The 19,219-nt window shown below is 37.0% G+C and overlaps 1 protein-coding gene across 4 annotated transcripts in view; it reads right to left on the bottom strand.

The window, feature by feature from the left end:
* Positions 1-3,217: 3,217 nt before the first annotated feature.
* VIRMA (vir like m6A methyltransferase associated) overlaps positions 3,218-19,219 on the bottom strand; it is a 59,958-nt gene continuing 43,956 nt past the window's right edge. For 2 of the 4 annotated variants that reach the window (XM_045454200.1, XM_045454199.1), the window contains exons 17-24: positions 16,048-16,180; positions 12,636-12,788; positions 12,007-12,167; positions 11,261-11,357; positions 7,568-7,734; positions 6,780-7,111; positions 4,265-4,408; positions 3,218-3,565 (exon numbers count right to left, since the gene is read on the bottom strand). In XM_045454200.1, the coding sequence (XP_045310156.1) occupies positions 3,411-3,565; positions 4,265-4,408; positions 6,780-7,111; positions 7,568-7,734; positions 11,261-11,357; positions 12,007-12,167; positions 12,636-12,788; positions 16,048-16,180 (1,342 nt within the window). In that variant the 3' untranslated portion in view covers positions 3,218-3,410. The remainder of the gene's footprint in view (positions 3,566-4,264; positions 4,409-6,779; positions 7,112-7,567; positions 7,735-11,260; positions 11,358-12,006; positions 12,168-12,635; positions 12,789-16,047; positions 16,181-19,219) is intronic. The other 2 variants (XM_045454202.1, XM_045454201.1) reach the window with 1 other exon arrangement.

Here is a 19,219-nt window from a genome sequence, read left to right as displayed (position 1 = left end):
CTCATATAGTTATTAACTGCTGCATTTGGAAATTGTTTACGTACACACAAGGAAAAAAAATTGTTCACACAATGGTCCAAATTTTTGACTTCTCTGTTTTAAGTTTATTTATGTATTTTGAGAGAGCAAAAAGCGGGAGGAAGGGGGAGACGGAGAGAGAATCCCAAGCAGGATCCATACTGCCAGTGCAGAGCCCGACAGGGGGCTTGGTCCCACAAACCATGAGATCATGACCTGAGGCTAAAACAAGTTCACCACTTATCTGCTTGAGCCACCCAGGCGCCCCTTGGCTTCTTTGAAAGAATCGGAAGTGAAGCCCCTGAGTAATAAAAAAAATTTTTTTTAATAAAATCAGAAAATGGGCCACCTGGGTGGCTCAGTCAGTTAAGTGTCTGACCTCAGCTCGGGTCCTGACCTCACCATTCTGTGCTGACAGCTTGGAGCCTGGAGGCTGCTTCAGATTCTGTGTCTCCCTCTCTCTCTGCCCCTCCCCTACTCACACTGTGTCTCACTCTCTCAAAAATAAACATTAAAAAAATTTAATAAAAAATAAAAAAAGTCAGAAGATGCATCAGCATTGGACCTATCAGTCTTCCAAGTTACTGATCAGCTGAAGCTGAAGCCTAGTCTCCTTTAACACTGCAGGCACTCTCCAGAGCCACCTGCTTCAACTTTCCCTATTTTCACTCTGGAACTGAAGCCAAAATACCAACTAACAACTCTTCTCCAGTTTTCACTGTCTGTTCTTCAACTGATTCTCTTCCCACATTTGTTACTTTCCAGGCCATTGCTAGTAGTTGAGTTTGCAACCTTTTCTCTAGCTTATGAATTTATAGGACCCTTATAAAATCTTGCTCATTAATTATTAATCTATCTGGCCTATGAATTTAAAAATAAAAATCACGTTTTTCATCTGAACTAGTCTTTATGCAAAAATAATTCCAGAGATGTTATATATGATCTAACATACAACTCTAATGTCTTTTTATTTAGCTATTTAAAAAAGTTACTTTAAAAACTTATTTGAGTTTTCACAAATTTTTTTGTTTATTTTTGAGAGACAGAGTGTGAGTGGGGGAGGGACAGAGAGAGAGGGAGACACAGAATCCCAAAGCAGCCTCCAGGCTGAACTGTCAGCACAGAGCCCAATGAGAGCTTGAACTCACGAACCCTGAGATCATGACCTGAGCTGAAGTCGTATGCTTTACCTACTGAGCCAGCCAGGCGCCCCTCTTTTTCCTTATACTTATGAAAAAATACAAATCATTCAATTAAAGATTTAACTCAGTAACTCCTTGTATTATATGTTAAATAGAATATAAGTTTTATTCTTAAAGGTATTCTCCATTTTCATTAATTTCTAAATACCATTCAAAACTTTTCCTGAAATGTCTTATGTAAAACAAAGTAGTTTTGCAAATAACGCATATACCCATTTTACCAAAGTACATATAATATAAAATTGATTTATTTTTGAAGGTATGTGACCTTCCATAGAGATCTAAATATATATGACAGCAAACATCCCCCAGTTATCTAGCTGGTTCACTTTAGAAATGACTAAAATAGAGTGTTAAGCCTTTGGAATTAACACTTCCCTATGATAAATTAATTTTTATCTTTATTATCATTCAACCTAAAACGTAGCTTCATACTTCTCCAAGACGGAAAAAAAGAGGTATAGAATTACAAGCTAGCCAACCTGGTTCTAAATCCTGTTTCTTTCACTTTTGAGTCAAGCTCCTCTTCAGCTTTCTCTATCTATAAAATTATGATATATCTCCTTTGCTGGATTGCTATAAAAACTGAGTGATGCATGCATGAAAGGGATAGTCAACATGTTTATCTAAGACTCTTAATTACTCAAGACGTTTTAAATTTGTCTGGTATTAATTTGCATTTATGTTAATTTATTATCTTGGCTGGTCTGAAATATTGGCCTGAATCATCTAAGGCAAACAGCAGAAACAACTCTGATTATTTCTCAGAGATTATATTCAACTTAAAGCTAAAAAACTAGTCAAGTAATTACGTATTTGTATATAGCCATATGTTATTATTTAAGAAATGCAGTTACTTAAAAAACAACTATTTTTCTGTGTACTTATGTCAGACATTAGGGACAAACTTTGAATTCTAGCTAATGTGAAAAATGCATCTTTAGAGAGAATGAACTCATTAGGTTTCAGGAATGAAAGAGATTTAAGTTACCTTGGATTTTTTGAGGCTACTATAGTTATGAAAAGATTTCCATTACCTTTTCCTTAAATCAGAGTCTTTAGAGCTCAGAGCTCAGAGTTCTTTAAAGTATTTTCCAAACAAACATACTTTATATTCCCACAAATAGTTTGGCAAAACAGTGATATAGGGATGGCATGAGACTCATACACTCCTGTTGTTTAAGACCTCTATATTTTATGCCAGTTATGTAGGCTGAGTCAAGATACCCTTGGGAAAAATATGGCTATTTTCTCAAAGTTATCAACTTTATTTCTGTATGTAAAGTCCAGACTTTATTAGATGTTTCTCTCAAAAGACCATTATTAGGCTATGTCTCATTTAGGCTTTAAAAAATTGCATAATAAAATAGCATAAGTAAGTATAAAGTTGAAACACAAAGTACGTACATATTTCTTTCTAATATGAAGAAGAGTGTCAGGTTTCTTTTGGTACAGCCAAAAGATTCCCAGCACCAGGGCATCCTAGTAAATTAACACAGATGTCACAGGGTATTTTAAATTTTTGAGAGTAACACATCTGTTGGACACAACACAAACTACTACTTCAAGGTACTTTAATTAGCACTAAATTTTCCCATGACAGTGTATCTTTGCAAAACCAGGTTTTCAGCAGTTCTGATAAAAAGTACTATGCAAAAAGCATTGTGGAACAGGAAATGATACTGATGGTGTCCAAGCTGGTTCCAAAGTCTAAGAAGGTGGCAGTGTTCACAGTTACTCATGGTTATGATATAAATTCTTATTAAGCTGTTTGGACCCAACTGTTAATAAATAGAAGTATTAGGTACTTCTTTTGGCTTAGCTGTGCTGTGAAAAAGTTACTGCAACACTAAAGGGCACCATGAGCTGAGAAAGTATTGAGGACATCTGTGGCATAGGCAAAAATACACTAAAACCAAAGTCACTTCATTGTTCATTTTCTACCTAAGAAATTTTGTAAATAGTTATATATGAAAGGGAAAAAATATATACAAACGTACATACAAAGTTTGGATTTTTATTGAAATCTTGTGTTAGGTATCAAACAAAATCTGCTTTCTTCAGATAAAAATATTCTCTCAGATGTCTCCAGATAACTGCTAAGTCTAAGTTGGTCCTTTAATGTCTTATTTTACTTTTATTGTCCTCATGAAATGTTCGTATACACTCAGGATGTTCCCAAAAGAATTTTTATCGTGTAAAGGATCGTACATGACGACCTCTACCACTGCCTCCACTGACAAACTTTCCTCTTGAGCCTCCACTGCCGCTATTTGCACTTGCCCAGGAAGGTCCAAGTCCCCCACGACCTCTGGAAGCACGGTCACGAGGACTTGGGCGGTAGCCTATAAAAAAAAGAATATAGTTTTGAGTCATAACACCCTTTACATTCCCACTATAGAAACAGTAACCTATAAAACTGAGCTCAAACTAAGAGAGGAATTACTCTTTGCCCCTTTAAAATCCATGTGCAGGTTCTTTCTGTAAATGTGATGAAGACTGCTGAACGTCTACCTTAAATAGGTAAATTGTATGATATATGAGAATTATATCGCAAATAAAGCTGTTATAAAAAAGTAAGTGAATATGAAACCAAAAGCTACTTCTGACCAGAAGAATTCTGGACTGGATATAGTAATGTTTGAGGAAAAACAGGTTATGTGCCTACTCACACAACACCAATATTATAAACAAAAATAGAATACACTGTATGAAGATATCTCTATTACTAAAATACTTTGGTCAAAAAAGTATCTTAAGGATTGGCTTTCATTATCAGCACATCACTGTGAAACTGCTCAGATTATACGTGTATTCAGAATCCAGAATTTTTATTATTCCCACAGAATATGAACATTGGGCATTCATTTGCAGATATAAAATTAAATTGACTTTAGAATTATAAGTCTATGTTCTAAAACATCCTCTCTCAGAATGAGAGTATATGATATCTGACAACTTAAAAAGGAGGATTCACCACCCCCCCCCCACCCCGCCCCACCCAATTCCCTGCCTCAGCGATATCAACTCGGAAGGATGTATACCTGTAGAACTAAGTGGTCGCAACGGTGGAAGAGGTCCTCTGTTAAAATTGCTCTGGCCTCCACGACTTTCATTGTAAGTTCCTCGAGGAGTATTCTGAGCACTCCAACTGGAGCCTCTTGTTCCCTCCCGACGACTGTAGTTTCCTAAAAAGAGAAAACACAATCAAAACCTACTATTTTCACAACTTCAACTGAATTAAAAAAGACTCAACAGGCTTTTCTTATTCTTCAAAGTAATGAAAGAGAAACGGTGAAATTCTGGCTTATATACTACAGTGTGGCAGCACTGTATGTGGTTAGAAGCAGAGGCTCTACAGCCAGACCGCCAGCATTCAAATACTGGTTCTGTCACTTACATTTATATATCCTGGTCAGCTGATAGTTTTCTCTTCTGTAAAGTGGGTGTACTAACAGAATCTACCTCAAAGGGTTGATATGAGAGTGTTTTACATAATAGTCCCAACACAGCTATGTATTTGCTATTAATATAAACTGCTATTCACTTTCACTACCAACCTCTTTAACTCAGCAGCATGAAAACATGTCAACAATCCACTAGCGAAGTATAATTTCTACAAGTATACCTAGTTTCTAAAATCTTGAAACTTTTTTTAAACAAAGAATAATGTTTAATAAATCACAGAAGCAAAAAATATCATGCAGTAAGTTAAAGTAGCCACCTCTGACAATCAATAAAACAAGTTTTGTGGTTTTTCTGTTACATTCCACAATAGTAGTGGTGCCTGGCTGGCTCAGTAGGTGGAGTATGCAACTCTTCATCTCGGGGTTGTGAGTCTGAGTCCCACATTGGGTGTAGGGATTACATAAAAATAAAATCTTTAAAAAAATTTTTTCCACAACAGTAACTTAAAAAAGAAACAAGATTTGTAACTTAAAGCTCTGTTGTGCAGTGGTCTCCCTAGAGCCCATAAGGAGGGTAGCATTCTGAAACAGGTATGACAGGTGTACAACATTTCAAATGGAATTCATTCACAGGCAAAATCTTGAAATAATTTAAAACAGATTAAATAGGGGTGTCTGGCTGGCTCAGTCGATAGAACATATATCTCTTGACCTTGGGGTTGTGGATTCGAGCCCTATGTTGGGTGTAGAGATTAAAAAATAAAATCTTAAGGGGCGCCAGGGTGGCTCAGTCGGTTGAGCATCCAACTCTTGATTTCAGCTCAGGTCATGATCTGAAGTTTGTGGGATCAAGCCCCGTGTCAGGCCCTCCACTAAGTGTGGAACCTGTTTAAGATTTTCTCTCTCCCCCTCCGCCCCTCTCCCCTGCTCACGCATTCTCTCTCTGTCTCTCTAAAATAAAATTTAAAAATAAATAAATAATTAAATCTTAAAAAAAAAAAAAAACCACAACAAATTAAATATAACATCAAGAAGCAAGTAGATAAGAGAATCAATGCTTAACTACTTAGAAGAATCCTAAGGAAATTGTTGGCAAGTAGAACTGTGAGATTGTATATGTACTATTCAGAAAGGATAAACACAACTTTCAATATAAAAAGGAAAATAATTAGCCAACTGACTTCTTTTAAACTTATCACTAAACATGCAATTAATTAAATATTAACTTAAAAAAGATTTTTTCTGGGGTGCCTGGGTGGCTCAGTTGGTTAAACGTCCAACTTCAGCTCAGGTCATGATGTCGTGGCTCGTGAATTCAAGCCCTGCATTGGGCTCTGTGCTGACAGCTCAGAGCCTGGAGCCTGCTTCAGATTCTGTGTCTCACTTTCTCTCTGCCCCTCCCCTACTTGTACTCTGCTCTCTCTCTCTCAAATTAAACAAACATTTAAAAAATTTTTTTGTATTGTTAAAATTTTTTTAAAAATTAAAAAAAAAAAAAGATTTCTTTTTTCTATCCAATAAAGTACTCAGCAAATAGTTACCAGTGGTCTGAGAAGTCGCTTAATTGTAGTAACTGAAAAGTACTTCATCTGAATCACTTATAGCTAAATCACTTCTTTTAAAAAAAAATTTTTTGGGGCGCCTGGGTGGCGCAGTCGGTTAAGCGTCCGACTTCAGCCAGGTCGCGATCTCGCGATCCGTGAGTTGGAGCCCCGCGTCGGGCTCTGGGCTGATGGCTCAGAGCCTGGAGCCTGCTTCCGATTCTGTGTCTCCCTCTCTCGCTGCCCCTCCCCCGTTCATGCTCCGTCTCTCTCTGTCCCAAAAATAAATAAAAACGTTGAAAAAAAAAAAAATTAAAAAAAAATTTTTTTAACGTTTATTCATTTTTGAGAGACAGAGAGAGACAGAGGATGAGCGGGGAAGGGGCAGAGAGAGGGGGAGACACAGAATCTGAAGCAGGATCCAGGCTCTGAGCTGTCAGCACAGAGCCCTACGCGGGGCTTGAATTCACAAACTGCGAGATCATGACCTGAGCCGAAGTCGGACGCTCAACTGACTCAGTCACCCAGGTGCCCCACATCTAAATCACTTCTATTAAATTTGCTAATATTCCAATATTCTAACCCACTAGAAAATATACATAAATAATTACCTTTTGAAGCAGGTGGTGTGAAAAACCTATTCTGACTGTGAAAAGCACCCCGCCCTCCTCGATTGCCTGAAAATCCACCACGAGAAGAAATCTTCTGTGATACTTTGAGTGGTCGTTTTGGTGGGGGTATTCCATCTTGAGGGACCACTTCTTTACTTTCAGCCGCAACAAAGTCATCCACGTGCATAGATGGTGGTCTGCTTGTGTTCTGTTTTCTCTGACGAAAAATATCATGGGGTCGTATACCCTGTCCAAATCCTCCCCTGCCCCTTCCTCTTGGTGGTGGCACAACATGAGCTCGTTTGGCAGGTTCGATGTATTCAGACTTCCCGCTATTAAAATAAAAACACTCCATGAAAACTTATTCTTTTTTTTTTCTATTTCCAATGAATATTTAAGTCAGTCTTTGTAATATTGAATACTACATTTCAATTAGTTCTTATTTCAATTGTATTAACACTGCAAACATCTCTATTCCTCTCCAGGGATGGACAACAAAACTAGCTAAGAATGGTACTCACATTTTATGATATGACTAACAATTATTTAAAATAATCCAGTTCACCTCTTGTTCAAACCTTCCAAACTCTCATAAAGTAGAAGAACATAACAAAAGTACCAGGGATATCCTGGCCAAAGTATTATCTTAAAAAAAAATTCCAAACAATATTCATGACTCAAGTATTATGTCAACTTCCTTTTTTCTCTTATAGTGTCTATCTTAAAATACACTGCAAGAAATAAGCTTCCATGACCACAATCAAGATCTTCAGTAGAAAAAGTTTTACCTTGAAGTTATAAAGGTCTCATGCTTGTGCTTCCCAAGTTTGAATCCTTTAGTAGTCTTAGTTCTCCCTGGAGATGATGGTTCTGACAAAAATGAGCGCTCTAATTCTGAGTGCAAGTCAAAGTCACTACAGCATTTTTCAGAGAGCTCAATTAGGTCAACCTTTACCTGCAATCATAAAAATTAAACAAAATAAAAAATAATCTTAAATATAATTATTAATGTAACATTTATTAAAATTCTTATTTCCTATAAACTAGCTTTGACTCATAATAAATAAATTATAGGTCGGCCTCTTTCCCTCATCCTTTTTTTTTTTTTTAATTAATTAATTTTGAGAGAGCAAGAGAAAGAGAGGAGAAAGAATCCCAAGCAGGCTCTGCACTGTGAGCAGGGAGCCCAACACAGGGCTTAATCCCACATACCAGAGATCGTGACCCCAGATGAATCCAAGAGTCAGACACTTAACCAGCTGAGCCACCCAGGTGCACCCCCCCCACCTTTTTTTTAAAGAATTTATTTTTAAGTAATCTCTATATCCAACATGGGGCTTGAATTCACAATCTCAAGATCAAGAGTTGTATGCTCCATTGACTAAGCCAGTCAGGCACCCCTTTCCCTTATCCTTTCAAAAAGCAACATCATTGGTAGTTAAAAATCTTAGGAATTCAGCTGCATTTTGGAGGGATGGAAGAGAGTGGCATTCTTCCTCAAAGAAGGGTTGTCAAATTTGGGAGGCCTCTGCTGTCTGACAAGGAACTCAGAATTTATCTATATAAATTAATAAAGTAGCATCTCCAAAACGTTTCCCAAAGAATCTGAAAATAACATACTTTGTAAGCCCTGTATAGTCAACATATCTATTATAAAAGGATTCTGTGCCACAGATCTCTAAGTTCTACGCATTTAATGAGGGTCCAATCTAAGTTTACTTCCAGAGAAATAAAAATTATGTTTACTTAAGTTTTATTTAAATTTAGCAAACCTAAAACCCCAAATTTTCTAAACCATGTAAGGTTACAATAAAGACAGTTGTGATTCAATATAAAAGTTATAAAGAAAACAACATCCTTCTAACAAATATTTTAGATCTATGATGCTAGATATGGTAGGTAGCCCCTTAACCTCTTGTGCCTATTTAAATTTAAATTAATTAAAATTAAATAAAAAATAAAATTCAGTTCTTCAGTCACATTAGCAACATTTCATTGTTCAACAGTCACATAAGGCTAATGGCTACTATACTAAACAGAGCACATTTCTGAACATTTCTGTTACTGCATAAAGTTCTATTGGACAGAACAGTTCTAAAGAATCATTGACAATTTACACTAAAGAAGAAATTATTTTTTTTTTAATTTGAGAGAGCGTGCTAGCAGGGGAGAGGGGCCGGAGAGAGAAAATCTTAAGCAGGCTCCATGTTCAAGGTGGAACCCAACATGGGGCTCAATCCTACAAACCTGGAACATGACCCAAGCCGAAATCAAGAGTCAGACACAACCCAAATGAGCCACCCAGGCGCCCCTTTTTGTAATTTTTTTTTTTTTTTTTTTTTATTTAAAAAAAAAAAATTTTTTTTTCAACGTTTATTTATTTTTGGGACAGAGAGAGACAGAGCATGAACAGGGGAGGGGCAGAGAGAGAGGGAGACACAGAATCGGAAACAGGCTCCAGGCTCTGAGCCATCAGCCCAGAACCCGACGCGGGGCTTGAACTCACGGACCGTGAGATCGTGACCTGGCTGAAGTCGGACGCTTAACCGACTGCGCCACCCAGGAACCCCCCCTTTTTGTAATTTTTAAGCAAGCTTTATGCCCAATGTGGGGCTTTAACTGAAAACCCCAAGATCAAGAGTCACATGCTTGCTCTACTGACTAAGCCAGCCAGGCACCCCAAGAGAAATTAATTCTTTTTTTAAAAAATGTTCATTTATTTTTGAGAGAGAGAGAACAGGGGAGGGGCAGAGAAGAGGGGGACAGGGAGTCTGAAAGAGGCCCTACATCGACAGCAGCAAGCTTGATGTAGGGGTCGAACTCATATAAACTGAGATCATGACCTAAGCAAAGTTGGACACCCAACTGACTGAGCCACCCAGGCACCGTGAGAAATTAATTCTTTAATGCAATTTAAATCGGATTTTATGTGATATTAAATTTTTTAATGTTTATTTATTTTTGAGAGAAAGAGACAGAATGCAAGTGGGGGAGGGCAGAAAGAAAGGGAAACACAAAATCCAAAGCAGCTCCAGGCTCTGAGCCTGACAGCACAGAGCCTGACACAGGGCTCAAACTAACGGGTGGTGAGATCCTGACCTGAGCCAAAGTCAGACACTTAACCAACTGAGCCTTCCAGGCACCCCAGATTTTATGCAATAGTTTAAAAGAAGGGAAAGGTGGGGCGCCTGGGTGGCTCAGTCGGTTAAGCGTCCGACTTCAACCAGGTCACGATCTCACGGTCCGGGAGTTCGAGCCCCGCGTCAGGCTCTGGGCTGATGGCTCAGAGCCTGGAGCCTGTTTCCGATTCTGTGTCTCCCTCTCTCTCTGCCCCTCCCCCGTTCATGCTCTGTCTCTCTCTGTCCCAAAAATAAAAAATAAACGTTGAAAAAAAAAAATTAAAAAAAAAAAAAAAAAAAAGGGAAAGGAGCTCTCAAATATATTAAATACACCTTAAGCATGAAGTAAATAATTCTTTTAGTCTTAGTGCATATAATAAATACTAACACTTTTTGGACCAGGGAATATCCAAATATATTTATTTTTCTGATCAAGAAAAAAATAATATATAGTATAATATGTGGCTGAAATCATCCTCCCTAATATGGCTCTGAGAAACATAAATCAGCATGCTTCTAATTTTAAATGTTTAACTATACTCTTACATGTTTAGCATTAAGTTTAAGAATGTGAATTCCCTTTTGTACCTATGTTATTTTAATAAATAGATTCTTCACATTTGCCCCAAAATTAAAAGTAGATTGCCACAATACCATTCCTTTCCTTAAACCCCAAAACAGAAATGAATTATAATTCTGTGGGATACTTTTCTCTATTCTATACCCTACAAATATAAGAAAACAAAGTGCCTCAGAGTACTTAGGCAAAAACATAATTTTTCCCCAAAGAATCTCATTCTCAGGGCACCTTGGTGGCTCAGTCAGTTGAGTGTCCAACTCTTGATTTTGGCTCAGGTCATGATCCCAGGGTCAAGCCCTGCATCGGGCTCCCCACCGAGAATGGAGCCTGCTTAAGATTCTCTCTCTCCCTCTGGCCCTCTCCCCTGCTCTCACTCTCTCTCTAAAAAACAGAAAAAGAAAAAAAGCAAGCATCTCATTCTCAAATATACAGATCACTAACTAGAAAGAAGCAAAATAAGTAGCATAAGATACTGAATGTCCTGGATACCATTAAGTGGGCAGCTGATATGAAAATAATGCAGTACTGGTCCTCAAACGGGCCTTTTTTTGTTTGTTTTTAAGATTTTATTTTTAAGCAATCTCTATTACCCACCGTGGGGCTCAAACTTACAATACAATGAAGAGTTGCATGCTCTACGACGGAGCCAGCCAGGCATCCCCTCAATGGGCTTTTAACAGCCATACAACATGTATCTTATTTTAGTGCTAATAATACACACAAAAACCAAAAAAATCAACAATAACTTTTTTCTAAATATTTAGTAACAAAATTACTTATACCAAATCCAGATCTGTATCAATCTCTTCAGCCTGAAATGGAGTGAACCACATGGATTTCAACTGATCATCCATGACATCAGCTAGCACATATGCAGTCCTAGAACAGAAAAGACATTTGGTAAAAAGCAGAATTCCAAAATCAAATTATTTTAGCTTATCTTCTAAGCAAAATCTGTACAATGTACAATTTAAAATGTCACCCTCAAAACTGTTAGTAAAATTAGTACTTAAAAGCCAAGTTTATTACACTGTAGCAATGTGTACAGAAACTGCCCATATTTAATTTTTCTAAATTTAGAGAGTAATTCCATCACACTGAATAGTTATGCTTTAGAAGTATCAGTAAAGTATAGCCTCCATTCTGCCAGCCTGCTTGTGTACAGCCTGTAAGATAGAAATGGTTTATTATTTAAGTTTTGTTTCATTTTGTTTTTAAGTAGGCTTCACACCCAGCACAGAGACCAACATGGGTTTGAACTCACAACACTGAGATCAAGACCTGAGCTGAGATCAAGAGTCGGATGCTTAACTGACTTAGCCACCCCAGGTGCCCCTATTATTTAAGTTTTTTAAAAAACATATGAAACAAACAAAATGCTACAGAAGAATATGCAACAGAGGCTGAATGTGGCCTACAAAGCCTAGAATTTTTATTATCCAGCCCTAACAAAAATAGCTTGTTGGCCCTCTCTAGACCTCGGTCATTAAATATACAATACTCAACCACAAAACATTGCTTGTTTTACCTATTATTAAACAGATTCTGGAGAGATTCTGGAGCTGAAAGTACTGGTTCTATATCCTGGTCACCAAGAGGTAATGGATCACCAGATGACTCCAGCATCTGCTTAAGTCCAACTACATTGTCCAACAAAGAATCCAGATTGTCATCATCTTTTGAATGTTCCTAGATATAGACAAAAGCAGAATAAGATGATACAGGTAAAACTTGAACATTTATGCCCATAATCTACTGACTCTTTAGTAGAAAAGGTTGTATTTTTTGATTACTAAGAGATTTGGAATACTGTCAAAAACTTATGAACATTAAACATATTCAAATAAAACAAATACCAAAAACATTTGTCATTTTATTTCTAAAGAATGGTAGCAGGGGACACCCTGCATTCAAATAGATAATTCAAAAACTAATGCCTTCTTCCTTAAGATTAATAACAGTATGGAGGACTTCACTCCAAATTATTAATTCAAAGAGTTATTTCAAACTTTATTACAGGTATCCAACTGAAGGTTCACTATTTAAAAAGGTCACTGAAAAACTTGCACTAGTCAAAAAGAGAAAAAAAATATCTTAGGAATGAGCAAATGTTTTTATTTTGCTTCTGTTTTTCTTTTTTTTTTTTTTTTTTTTTACCAAAACAAGCTTCTCTAGTTCAAGGAACAAATTTTCTGGACTTTCTTCTTTGCTTTGTAGAAGCTGTTTTAACTCTGCAGCATTAATACTCATTGTCCGTGACGGATGAGTTCCCTCTACTTCCATGAGACCACTATCATCTCCACAACATCCCTGTAAATGTCACACACAAGTTAAATTTGAGAGCAGAGAAATTTGCAAAGATGCTTCCACACTTACGATATTTAAGCCATTTGCTGCAATCTTCCCCTCAGTGTTTTGGTTTTACACCAGTATAAATGGCTAGTTTTAAGAAAGAGTTAATCAGCTTAAGGCTGAAATGCATTTTCTTTGAGTAAGACTCACATAATAAATAGCTAAACACACATATTCAATATACTAGCAGCAAGGTTTCTTAACAAAAGTATCCAATGGCAAATACACTGGCACTTGCTGGGCATGTAACATACTGACTGATACTTAAGTTAATAAAATGCCTACTACTAAAATAAAGAACTGATGAAACCTGAATTTATCTTTCTAGAGATAAAGCAAACAACTAAAGAAAACAGTAACTATTGTATTTAGGGCTATATTCTGTAATGAAAAAAGTTAATATTTCCTGTTTAAAAAAAAAGTAAGCCATATAGTAAAAGGTATTAAGATAGTGATACTCCCAAATTTCAATACAATTCCTATCAAAATCCCAGCAATCTTTTTGCAGAGACTGATATAGAGATGGAAAAGTAGATTAGTGATTGCCATGGGCTAAAAGGGGAAAAGAGGAGTTTCTGTTATGGGCACAGAGCTTCTTTTTGGGATTACGAAAGCATTCTGAAATTACATAGCAGAGATGGTTGTACAATATACTAAAAACTAAAGGGGTGAATTTTATGAGATGTAGATCATACTTCAATAAACACATTACGAAAAAAGCAGCAGCAGGAAGGAAATCTAAGGTAATAGTGGTAAAATACAAAAGAAAATGAAATATGAAAGGTATTATAAATAAAACTGATATGAATGACAGCTGCTGAAGAGGATGAAGAAAAGGAGGAAAGTTGGCTACTATTTCATGATTTCTATCGTGAAGGTCAGGGAAGACCATGACATAAAAGTAGGACAGATAAATCAAGTTTATGGGGGAAGATAATGAATTTGATTTTGGATATTCAGAGATTCTATCAAGTAGCCAAGGGCAAGGAGAAACAGGAGAGGGAAAAGGTGCCAGATAGGATATTAGAAGGTGTAAGATATATGTCATAGATAGAAATGAAGTGATGGGGGAGGGGGGAAGGGATATTCTCCTCTGATTAAGGAAGGAAACAACAGGTTAGAAAAAACAGGGAAAGAATCTAAGGGAGAGTGAAAAGATTTAGAAACCAAACAGGATGGCCTTGATCTTCCCAATGAAGGAGGTAAGAAAAGGAAATGCACTGGTGAGGGATGAATAAAAGCATTAATTAGCAGTCCTCAGGGACCAGCAGCTCCTGGATAACAAGAATGAACACTGGTTAGTGGTTTTTAATTAGAAACTGTTTAATTGATGACATGCATAAGAAAATCTGTCAAACTGATTTATTAACAACACACCACTTAGGATCTGGTAAAACTAATTAGTCTTCCATTACATAAAAACTCCTAAAATTTCTTTACGGTAGCTATAGTCCTACCATTAAATATGCCCTTTACCTTTCAGAATCAAAATCTGATCTTTAAGAATCAAAGCATCTGGTAAACTTAATCACTTTAATAAAGTATATCTGACACAAAGCAAACACAAATCTGCCAGTAAAATCAGTATAAAAAAGACTACAAAAACAACAGGCAGCCAAGAGGTGCTTACTAGAGTAAAACAGGAAAAAATTTTTAAGTAGGCTCCATGCCCAATGTGAGGCTTGAACTCACGACCGCAAGAGCCAAGTCTCATGCTCTCCTGACTGAGCCAGCGAGGCATCCCTTACTGGAGGAGTAGATATTCTTAATATAAATTACACGCATTACATGTTTACTAAACAGTAATTTTACTTAATTTTACCTTATGAAATCATCCCATATTATATTTATTTTGGTAAAACTGAACTAAACAGGTCCTCCACAATTCTTTCCAAACACAAATCTTAAATATGAGCTGAATTTTTTTTTTTTTTAAAGAAAGAAAGCGTGAGCAGGGGAGGGGCATCGAGCTGTGCTGACAGCAGCAAGCTGGATGTGGCATTTGAACTCACCAACCATAAGATCATAACCTGAGCTGAAGTCAGATGCTCAACCCACTGACACACGCAGGTGCCCTTGAGCTGAATTTCTTAAACCAGTGTTGACAGAATACAGACCCACAGGATGTTAACAGTATATGCACATGTACACGTACACACACACACACACACACACACACACACACACAAAAAGTATTTTGCAGGCAATCCATTTGGGAAAAGCTAGATTAGACTATAGTAAAGCAAGTTTCTATTTATCCAGGAACTTTCAGAACTTTTACTATACTAATGTGCACAGTTAAGTTCCATCAGGGAAGACTTTTCCAAACTTATCTGATCAAAAACACTTTTTAAAGGCAAGCCTATTAAAAGTTTCTGGAATTGTGTCCACAACATATACTAGATTTTGGAAAATATGATGGGAGAGATTTTTTTTTTAAGTTTATTTATTTTGAGAGAGAGAGAGAGAGAGAGAGAGAGAGAACGAGCACACGTGAGTAGGAGAGGGGCAGAGAGAGATGGAGACAGAGAATCCCAAGCAGGCTCCACGTGGTCAGTGCAGAGCCCGACGCAGGGCTCAAACTCACAAACCATGAGATCATGACCTGAGCCAAAATCAAGAATCAGAGGCTTAACAGACTAAGCTACCCAGGTGCCCCAGGAGAAATTCTTAATTAGATTTTAACAATAAGATTTGAGAGAGATAGATACTTAGTATCTATGATGGATCCAAAATACCCTAGTGTAATAAACTTTGCAATCACCCCAAAAGCACAATATCCAAAACACAATGAGTAAATGCTCAATTAAATGACAGAAGGTAAATATCTGATTAAGAGACTAATAAAATTTGACTGCCCTGAGTGTCCCTGGCAAGATAACTCAATGTAAAAAATTATATAAAAGATGAAGGCTCTGTAAGTAGTATTTTTCTCTAAGTTGCCAAGTTACAGAGTATTCACAAATTAATGATGTTTAATAGATTTAAAAAGAGTTCAGTAAATTCTACTCTAAAACACCTATCTTTTTTAGAAATCAAAACCTTGCATTTATAGTGAAGTAAGGACACAGGAAAAAAAAAAACACTATTCTAAGTTCAAACTTCCAAAAACCATTTCAAGATATTTTTGAATGCAAGTGATTTTTTTTAACTTATGACAAAAGTCTATAAATTTAAAAAATACCAAATACATACATATACATTTATGTACACTTACCATTGTGTCAGAGTTAAGAATTTGTCTCATAAATTCCAAAAATGAAGATGCAAGTTCACCTGTGTCCTTACTAAATGTGCTGACCACTCGTTTCAGTAAACTATGCAGAGCATTACTGTTTTTCCTCAAAGAACTGTAAATAAAGAGAGAATATGTCTCAAAATTTGAACATATAAATCTAGTATGAGAAATAAATGATCTCCAGTTCAGACAGAACAAAATTCAATCCATCATTTAAAAAATGTTTTGGTGTGCCTATATACACACACCATTTAACAAAGCAATATCTACAGATACCTTCTTTTAAAAATAAGCTTCAAGCCCCCCCCCCCCAAAAAAAGAAAAAATTTCCCCCAAATAATAAAGATATAAAACTTAGCAAAAGAAACTCCAAATTCCCTATTTTTTATACTTTTTATAGCCTGAGGATTTCTCTAATACAAGGAGGTTATAGCTGTCTCAGAAGCCTGACCAGAAAGCCTGCTTTATGTAATAATTATTATGTAAATTATTTAATAATAATTATTATTATTACTATAATTTGACAGAAGAAAATCAAGGGTATAGACTGGGGGTCTGCAAACTTTTTATGTAAAGAACCTAATGGTACATATTTTATGCTTTGCTGGCTAAATAAAAACGCAGTCTGTTTCTCTCTATACACAACACCAGTGTCAGTCACTACTCAACTCATTTGTGTAGTGGGAAAACAGACATAAACAGCACATAAATGCTGGCTATGCTCCAAAAGAACTGTATTTATAAACACTGGTGGTCAGCTGAATTTGGCCTGTGGCCCATAGTTTGCCAATTCCTGATATAGGTAGATTTAAGTATAACAATCAACCATATCCAAGTCCTGCTAAAATTATTCTATACAATTACACAGCTCTTTGTTGATCAAAAGAGAATTTCAAGGACAAAGTATTCTAATATTCAATTGTGCCCTTTGAGTTGTAACAATTCATAATTAATCAAAATGAAAATAAGATTATGGGGTGCCTGGGTGGCGCAGTCGGTTAAGCGTCCGACTTCAGCCAGGTCACGATCTCGCGGTCCGTGAGTTCGAGCCCCGCGTCGGGCTCTGGGCTGATGGCTCAGAGCCTGGAGCCTGCTTCCCATTCTGTGTCTCCCTCTCTCTCTGCCCCTGCCCTGTTCATGCTCTGTCTCTCTCTGTCCCAAAAATAAATAAACGTTGGAAAAAAAAAAATTTTATAAAACAAAATGAAAATAAGATTATATTAACACTAAACATGCAGTGTTTACATTTGAAAAATATAACTCAGATGCATTCTGAGATGCCATCATAGAAGACTTTCATAAAACAATACAAAAGGGAAAGATAAAGACTCCTGCTCTTGAGAACTTTATAAAATACTGGAATGGACAAGGCACAACAAACAGGAATGAGATTAAATACAAAGATAATATGATTAATGGAAAAAGAATGGATATAAACTGGACTACACCAATTACTAGTCTCTACATATAACCTTAAGCAAATACTTCCATGATCTATTAAAATCTGGGGTCCACTACATACCTATTAGAAATCTAAACTTTTAAGCTGGTATTTTTATTGCTCAACTTTTTTTTTTAACTTTATCTTTTTATTTATTTTGAGAGAGAGACAGAGAACAAGTAGGGAAGGGGCAGAGAGAGAGGGACACAGAATCCCAAGCAGGCTCTGAGCTGTCAGCATAGAGCCTGATGCAGGGCTCGAACTCACGAACTGTGAGATCATGACTTGAGCCGAAGTCAAGAGTCAGATGCTTAACCAACTGAGCCACCCAGCTGCCCCTGTTGCTCAGCCTATAAAGAAGTTGTCTATAAAAAGGTAGTACACTGATGGAACTGTTCTGTATGCAACTGTGGCAATAAACACATGACTCTATACATTTGTCAAAATCCACACAACTGCACAACATGAAACATGAATAAGGTTACAAGGAAAGAGAGAAAGCTAGAATCAACATCTAATATTAGAGTCAAAATGTCAGTATGGACTCATTTAAAAAAATACATACAAAGTGATGAATCACGGGAATCTACCCCCAAAACCAAGAGCATACTATATACACCGTACATTAGCCAACTTGACAATAAATTATATTTTAAAGAAAAAAAAGGAGGAGGAAGGCACTTCAATGAACCAGAGCAATGAGGCAAGCTGGATCCTGTCTGCCTCCCCTTGTTACAAACAGCCAAGCACCAAGTTTAGGAATAGAAGGGCTAGTCTCCTTTGGGATATCTGATGCTGATGGCTGGTACTGAGCACAGAACCCAGTGGGAACCTGATGGCCATCCCTAGGAGCCCGCTGAGTAAGTGCCAGCTCCATGGCTCCTAAGGGTGAATGAAGACAGAGTCAGAAACACAGTAACAGAGAGGGAATCGCTGCAGCCAAGACCAAAGTGCGTTCAACATTTCCATCCAATGGGAATGTGATCAATGTAGAATAGAGATATTTAACTTTATTTCCCTTAGGCCCAGCAAAGAGGCCAGCTCCCTACTAATACATCTGGCCCAGCCTCCACACAAACAGCTCTTGGCAGGACCCGTTCTGATGCCCTAGGGCTCTGGATGTCCATGTAGTCCTAAAACCAAAAGGCCAGGGCCCCTTTGGCTCAACCTGTCCCACAGTCACAAGGGCTGGTCCACATTTGACATACACAAGCCAGAGATAGTACTCTGAAAGACTGAATTTGTATGGACCTTGAGATGAACTCTGATGGATAATAAAGCAATGTCATGAAACTTGAAAAAAAATAATAAAAACAATACATACATACAAATAAATAGACACAAAAAGAAATGTAGACATATATATGCATGAGTTAGGACACAGGCATATATTTCCTAGCTCTATCCAATAAGAAGAAACAAAATCAGTGACACAAGCTGAGCAACAAAATGAATAACAATAGTATCAGATTATCATACAAAGAGAAAAAAAATAATGTCCATAAATTCATACTTATATCCCTGAATAAGTAAATAAATGAAGAGAAAGTGGTAATTCTTCTTTACAGAAGGATAATTAATAAATTAAAAAGGAATAAGAGAGAGGCACCTGCGTGGCTCAGTCGGTTAAGCTTCCTGACTTTGGCTCAGATCATGATCTCACAATTCCTGAGTTCAAGACCCATGTTGGGCTCTGTGCTGACAGCTTAC

The sequence above is a fragment of the Leopardus geoffroyi genome, chromosome C3 (assembly GCF_018350155.1).
Source record: "Leopardus geoffroyi isolate Oge1 chromosome C3, O.geoffroyi_Oge1_pat1.0, whole genome shotgun sequence".
NCBI classification, from domain to species: Eukaryota; Metazoa; Chordata; class Mammalia; order Carnivora; family Felidae; genus Leopardus; species Leopardus geoffroyi.
The sequence above is the reverse complement of the archived record's forward strand: the minus strand, read 5'-3'. Positions and strand labels throughout refer to the sequence as shown.